The 7,488-nt window shown below is 37.2% G+C and overlaps 1 protein-coding gene across 29 annotated transcripts in view; it reads right to left on the bottom strand.

Moving 5' to 3' along the window:
- Positions 1 to 1,269: 1,269 nt before the first annotated feature.
- The window catches only part of PBRM1 (polybromo 1), a 105,402-nt gene continuing 99,183 nt past the window's right edge, over positions 1,270 to 7,488 (bottom strand). For 25 of the 29 annotated variants that reach the window (XM_067043933.1, XM_067043951.1, XM_067043921.1 and 22 more), the window contains 3 exons: positions 6,201 to 6,271; positions 5,873 to 6,089; positions 1,753 to 4,119 (listed from right to left, as the gene is read on the bottom strand). In XM_067043933.1, the coding sequence (XP_066900034.1) occupies positions 3,947 to 4,119; positions 5,873 to 6,089; positions 6,201 to 6,271 (461 nt within the window). In that variant the 3' untranslated portion in view covers positions 1,753 to 3,946. Of the gene's footprint in view, positions 4,120 to 5,872; positions 6,090 to 6,200; positions 6,272 to 7,488 lie in introns of all 29 variants that reach the window. The other 4 variants (XM_067043934.1, XM_067043936.1, XM_067043937.1 and 1 more) reach the window with 1 other exon arrangement.

Here is a 7,488-nt window from a genome sequence, read left to right as displayed (position 1 = left end):
CTCTTCATAGAAAAAATGTCAATTCTCTGGAAGACTGTAAAAGGCACCTGGAACAGTTCTTTGCTCAAAAAGATAAAAAGTTTTGGTAAGATGGAATTATGAAGTTACCTGGAAAATGGCAGAATGTGAATATGTTGTTCAATAAAGTTCTTGGTGAAAATGAAAAACGTCTTCTATTTTTACTTAAAAACTCAAGGAACTTTTTGGCCAACCCAATACCTAAGCACAGAGTAAATACTCAATAAGGGAGGGCTATCTTTGTTCATCTAGTAGTCCTCTTTTGGAAATCTTGACTACATCTCTGAAGTTATAACTCAATCAAATTAATCTCTTTTAGAAGTATGGATCTTTCACACTGAGTTACTTCTCTTAAAAAAAAAAAATACACTTGGACCATGGTGTTTTCCAAGACAACTTCTCTCCTAGTAAAGCAGCATCAGTTCTTAGTTTTCACACATGTGTATTAAATTTGGAATTTCTTGCCACATTTATATGTATAATCCACAAGGTGTGCATTCCACATCTATTTGGGGAATAGAAATAGTCTATTAATTTGTTCAGGTATGAACTTTCATTCAGCTGACCTCGCACACTTCCAAATGCAAAAGGAACAGAGTAATACTTAGCACTATTGCTCAGAGTGCTCAGCTGGAATGTTTATACATCAACGATCATTTAAAATATATTTATGAGCAGAGATGGCAGTACATCCATAAACTCTTAGGAGAACAGAACCACAGGGATTTGCAAAGTGATATTAGAGGAAAACAGTTGGTTGATTTTACCAACACCTTCTCTTAAAAGTGTAGTCATGCTTTAAGAGATTATAAGTATGATAAAAACATACCTGGGCCACTTCTCTCTTCCGGCCCCACACAGCTATTTGAAATGGATTACACTGATTTATGATATAGGACATGCTTGCCTTCCCTTCCACCATCAGTAACAACTCCCTCTGCAATTTTAACTTCAACCTGCATTTCTGCCCATGCTGAGGACATGTTAGGAATCCTTGACTGCCAGTCTGAGAGGCTTGGCATGGGCATGTCAGGCTGCAGTGTGACTACATTCAGCTTCTGTGTTAAGACAGCCTAAGCCTTGGATCAGGGTCTGGACACTGACTTTTGCCTCTACCCAAGGAGCTCTCTTCCTTTAAATTGGCAGCCATATCCCTGTCAACATAAAATCAAGGCTTGCGGGAATTAAACCTACTTGAAACTAACATCTGACACAAGCTTTAACAAAACAACCAAACCTGGTTAATCCAAATCACTTTGCAAACTCCATTTTTATTTGGATTAAAAAGCTTTAGATGAACAAACATATGATACATACATATTATAAGACTAGTTATCACTTAAACCTCTTTTGATACAGAAATTAGAATAAACCAAGTTTTAATCAAGTCTGAAAATGTTTAAGTTCAAAAGTCAACAACACCAATTTGGAGATTTTACACAAAGAAGAGTCCCCTCTTAATTCTTCCTCATAGGAAGAAAAGGGTGGGTTCAAAAACAAAGTAATTCAAGGCCTTTTAAATCAGTTGGCTGACATACTATTTTAAACCTATAGGTCTTTTTCCGCACATAAACAAAATTCTTTTCCACATGAACTTACATTTTGAAAACATTTAAGCCATTATACTTTCTAAGCCATCACTACAGTTCCTAAACTCATGAAAAAAAAGATGTATAGTTCACATGTACCTTTTAAAGTCAGGGCTTTTTTTTTTTTCTTTTTCTTTTCTTTTTTGGAAGATGGCTGACCTCAAATCTTATATCCTAAAATATTGACATTCTCCAAGTTAATATACAGAAAGACATGATTCTAAAATAAATACATAGAGCTTTTTTTTTTTTTAAACTTAATTAGGGCCTGCCTAATGGCCCCCTGGCCCGGCTCTGCACTGCCTTAGGGAAGCCCCTGGCTGGATCTATGGTTCCTACAGCACCTCCAGACACTGAGAAGGAGCCTGGAGGAGGAGTGCTCTGGCTTCTAATGCCCCACATAGACCACAGTGAAGAGTTTTTAGAGTCTTCCCAAAGAAGTCTCTCCCAGACCTTAAAAAGGGAAATAAGATGGGTGCATGAAATAAATAAATAACTTAACCAAAATTAAATTTCAGGTTCTTTGGTGTAATTCAAGGATGTCTAGAAATAAAATAATCTGATTGTATTATATAGTCCATGATGATTCAATGGCCCAAATAACCAAGAACTGAAGATTTCTTTATCTGATTCAGTTTAACAATAAGGTACTGTGACATACTACTGCAAAACATTTTTTAAAATTCAGAACTGTTTAAAATACTTGATGCAAATTGAGATCCAGTGGTTGACTTATAGGCAATTAAGTTATAAGGACCTCCTGTAATTAAAGTATCTAGATACAAGAGACTTTTTTCCATTCTAAACTCTTCTGTCCCCATGATTTAGTAAGAATGGTAATTAAATATCCAGGTATTGATTCATACCAGATTAAAAGAAAAAAAGTATCCTCTGAGAGTCACTCTGAATTTACAAACAGCAGTGGAAGCTCCCACAATGGCAACCACCCTGTTACAATATAGCAGGTTTCAAAAATGCTGAGTGAAATACTGTTCCATGTTTGATGCTTTCCACCTGTCTGAGCATTATATACTGCCTCCAAATGTTTTTTTCCAGAGTCGTATGAGAGAGACAAGGTCATCAAACCTAAGTGTTTGGGATCTATAATGGTCTTTTTAGTGAGCATTTTCTTAAATTAGGATTTCCTTCTCCTGAAATTCAAAAACACAAGCTGAATTTTTAAATTATTTTATAAAGTCTTAAATTTCTGGTTGAGAATTACAACCCTGAAACTTAGGAGAAAAAGAAAAAAAAAGCCAGATCTGAAGAGGAAATAAAGACTACTAAAACATACTTGCATATGCAGGCAATCCAGCCTTTTACAGTTATGCTTCTGACACAGCCCATATCTGGTTAATGTACTCCCTTCCCTAAGTTAGGTTAGGTGTTATGTTTAAAAATAAATCACCTCCAGCACACCTCAATACTTTCTTCAAGATGAACTTCAATAATTTGCAATGAAGAGATTTAAAGTTTTAAATCACCTAACATGTATAGGTATAAATTGTGAATTCATTACAAAAAGATCAAAAGTACCCTTAAACTTACCTGCCAAGACTAAATATAATTCAGGGTTGTGCACATGTTCTGCAAAAATAACTGACACCACAGATGTCTAACTCAGCACAAGAAAAAGTGCTTTCTCCCTCCAGGTGTCGGGGAGCTGCATTAGCTGCAGAAGAGTGCACAGTGCTGACTTCAGATTTCTGAGTTATTAGAGCAAATGTGCCATGTCTGCCAAACATCTACAATCCAACTAACAACCTTTCACTCCACCTGGAAGAAACAGTTCTTACAAAAGTGGCTTAAGATATTTAGGCACGTGAAACAGACACAAGTACACTCCCCTCTCTAAGATGTAAACTAGGGCAAACTTCACATTTCATTGACAACTTAAACTAATCTGTAAACTCTTGTGTGTGTTTTTTTCATTTTGTTTGTTATTTTAAAAAAACAAAAACAAAAAACCAACCAAAAAAAACCAGAAACAAAAACCCCAAGCCAAGACAAAAAACCTTTGATGGTTTCAGCTCTATGGCAACAAGTAAAAAGATAAAACTCCAAGTCTAAATACAACCAATTATGAAACTGGTTTTAAACGAAGGAAACATATGCAAAAAAAAAATCTTTGTGTATTTGATAAAGTCAACTTAATATAACAAAAACAAATTGAAATAGCTTATTAAAAGTGTCCTTATATAAAAAATGGCCTCGTGATGTACAATAAAATGCAATAAAAATTATCATCCTTTGTTCCTCCCCCCCACCCCCAGTAACTAAAATGGCTACTGTTCCACAAAACTCTTTATGCTTCTATAAAAGAATTGTAATTGATGTGATTAAAGGTTTTCTAGATTGTATGCTTGGCGAATGTTGAGGGTGTCTCGGAGCATCAGATCCCGAAGGCGCCAGAGGGCATCTGCCATGGTGGTGTGGGCCCCTTTACTTTTCAGCCAGTGAGAAGGGAGTCGGCTCTCCTGTTCTTTTGACAAATGGACATCGCGTCTTCGAGCTGAAAATTAAAGTGCAGACACAGAAATACAAATATCAGTCCTAAGGTCTGACAGATTTATTAAAACATGAAACATTTATTATTTATTGAATATTATGAATTTTAACTCTGCAGAATACTTCCAAGCAAATTTCTTATATTGTTTTATTAGGCATCTTGGTTTTTAGAAAACTATTTTACTTAGGTATAAGACTACCTAGCCAAGGATGTCTCGTTTTACACTTGGCAGTTTAGAAATTATCTAATGTCTTTTTCTTTTTTTAATTAATTAATTAATTTTTGGCTGCACTGGGTCTTCATTGCTGCATGCAGGCTTTCTCTAGTTGCGGTGAGCAGGGGCTACTCTTCGTTGCGGTGCATGCGCTTCTCATTGCGGTGGCTTCTCTTGTTGTGGAGCATGGGCTCTAGGCAGACGGGCTTCAGAAGTTGTGGCTCGCGGGCTCAGCAGTTGTGGCCCACGGGCTCTGGCGCACAGGCTCAGTAGTTGTGGCGCACGGGCTTAGTTGCTCCGCGGCATGTGGGATCTTCCCAGATCAGCGCTCAAACCCGTATCCCCTGCCTTGACAGGCAGATTCTTAACCACTGTGCCACCAGGGTGAAGTCCTAGAAATTATCTAATTTCTAACAATTACTTCACAAAACAGCTGCACAAGATAACATAATTACTAGAATGGGAACATAAAAGTTGTATGAACACCTAAAAGATCTGATCATTAATATTTAATAGTTACCCCAATATTAACAAAAATTCCTAAAATGGTAAATGTGAAGAAAGGGAAGACCACCTACTACTCTTAAAGGAATCAAATGATCAAATTTGGCTTAGAAATGAAAAATGAACAGAAACTTCCAAATTTCTTTCCAGAAACTAGGCAAGTTATTTTAGTAAGTACTGAAAATATGCTGAGCCTGCTGAACTAAATGAATAAACTTGATAGGTTAAGAGAAACATGTCTTCCAATATTATTTTTTTTAATTGAGGTAAAATAATTTTTAATTTACCCAAATCCATCTATGCTGTGCCCAAATGCCTGAAAAATAATTGAAAAAATTCAGAATATACTTAAGAAGATGGCATAGATATTTATGACAAAACTAAGCTTTGAAACTCATCAAAACAACATTTTCAGTATGTAATGTCAATATACAAAGAAGCTCCAAACCCTTCTACTAAATATACAATTTATTTTACTTATAAAGGCATACCTCAGGTTTGGTTCCAGATCACCACAATAAAGTGAGTCACATATTTTTTGGTTATGTTTACACTATACTGTAGTCTATTAAGTATGCAATATAGCATCATGTCTAAAAGAACAAAGTACGTACCTTAATTAAAAAAGACTACACTGCTAAAAAAATATTAACCATCATCTGAACCCTCAGCAAGTCGTAATCTTTTTATAATGGTAATATCAAAGATTGTTGATCACAGATCACCAAAACAAATATAATAATAATGAAAAAGTTGGAAATATTGTGAAAATTACCAAAACGTGACACAGAAACATGAAGTGAGCACATGCTATTGCAAAAACGGTGCCGACAGACTTGCTTGACACATTGCCACAAACCTTCAATTTGTAAAAAATGTAGTATCTGAGAAGAGTAACAAAGCAAAGTGCAATAAAACAAGGTATGTCTGTATAAGAATAATGGATATTTATCCTGTGATATAATAGGCCCATAGCAGCAAGAAGACTTTGATAAAGCATGGATTTCGAAAAGGCTTCTTGAGAAGGACTCTCCTTACCTGCTAGGGTCTGGTCCCACTTGCTAATGCTGTTGGACTCAGCACTGAGTCCTTCAATATATTTTAGGTAGGCCTCTGAGTGGAGAAGCCGTTGAGTCTTCGGTGGGGGAGCCACAAACATGGGTGTTGTTGGCTGCTGTATGACAGGCGGGCCGGGTGGATGTGGGCCAGGATATGGAGGTGGTGCCTGCTGCCCTGGAGGCCCCAAAACACCTACCTGAAAGAGCACAGACACATGGTGAGGGAAAAAAAATACTCAGCGCATGCTCTGAGAAAGAGGGTAACTTGAATTCTGTTGAGTCCTAGAAGATCCAACTTGGAGGCTCACCTGCTGTCCATATGGACTTCCACCTGGTGCTGGAGTCCCTACCATAGGGGCCACTCCTTGGTTCATCACACCTATAATTCAGAATTACAGGCACAATTAGAGGCTCTGGGTTGAGAAGACTGAAAAACTACTGTCTGATAAGAAAGGCCATTTATAATGCAAGCCTATGATCTCTGCCCTGAGTCTTTGTGGATAGGAACCCTAAGCACCCAAAACAGGATGTAGCATTCATATAGAAAATGCATGTTCTTTTGTTTTCTAGGTACTTTAAATACAAAGCTAGAACAATTTGTCAGATGTACATTAATTATTCATGGCTTAGAAATAATTTGAACCCTGCATAAAATTCTAGTATTTTCCTAGGTAAACTACAGTCAGAATACAACTATATTTTCAAGGTATTTTTCTTTTGACAACACAGTTTCCTGCAACTGAAGCCCATGTTTAATTTCAGCAGTAATAGCATTGCAACCAGGCTCAGCTGTATGCAATGTGTTAGGACAGCAGGGACATAAGGGAAGAGGTTTGTGCAAGTGCACATTAAATGACCTTTGTGGAGGCTGGAGGCACATTCTTGCTGTCCTCTCACAGGCCACCAGCACCTCTGGTTCTAACTGGAGTCGGTAATGTTGGCAGAGAGGGGACACTGCCATTTGATAGACCAGCACTTTGAAAAGGGATCATCTGGAAACAGGGCAGCCTTGGTGCTATCACTTCAAATGCAAAATGACAAAGGGAAAGAGAAAGATTCCATGGTCCTACTATATTTGGACTTTGTATAAACTTCCCTTGGTGACTCCTCAGAAGCAATTTCTGCCACACAAGCAAGTTCTGTCTCATAGGTCCTAGTTGATAATAACATGGTATCTTACATTTAGCATCTGGGGCTATTTTAATCTCAGGACCGTCCATTTCCTACTCTCATAAACAGGTAAGGGACCCAATTCATTAAAAACTAACAAACTACAATTAAAACCCTGGTGAGCTACTGCTTAAACCTTAAATAAGTCCAGCTGACTGCACAGAAGGATCAACAGGAGCTAACTTCATATTCTATAGTTTCTCTGGATTCAAAATGTTGGTATTTTAACCAGGCAGAACCAACCCACTATTCTAAGGTTCAGAATTGCTAAATACCACTTCCAAGAAGTATTAGATGTTTTTAAGAGAGAACACACTAAGTGAAAACAAGCTTTCTGTTTACAAAGCAGGGATTTTTATATTCCAAGAACCCAGAAGGGTACCTGAATCACAAGAATAGGATCTTAGTGATTATTTGTGAGTGAGT

The sequence above is a fragment of the Kogia breviceps genome, chromosome 10 (assembly GCF_026419965.1).
Source record: "Kogia breviceps isolate mKogBre1 chromosome 10, mKogBre1 haplotype 1, whole genome shotgun sequence".
NCBI lineage: Eukaryota > Metazoa > Chordata > Mammalia > Artiodactyla > Physeteridae > Kogia > Kogia breviceps.
Note: the sequence above shows the minus strand (reverse complement) of the source record. Positions and strands in the feature narration are given on the sequence as shown.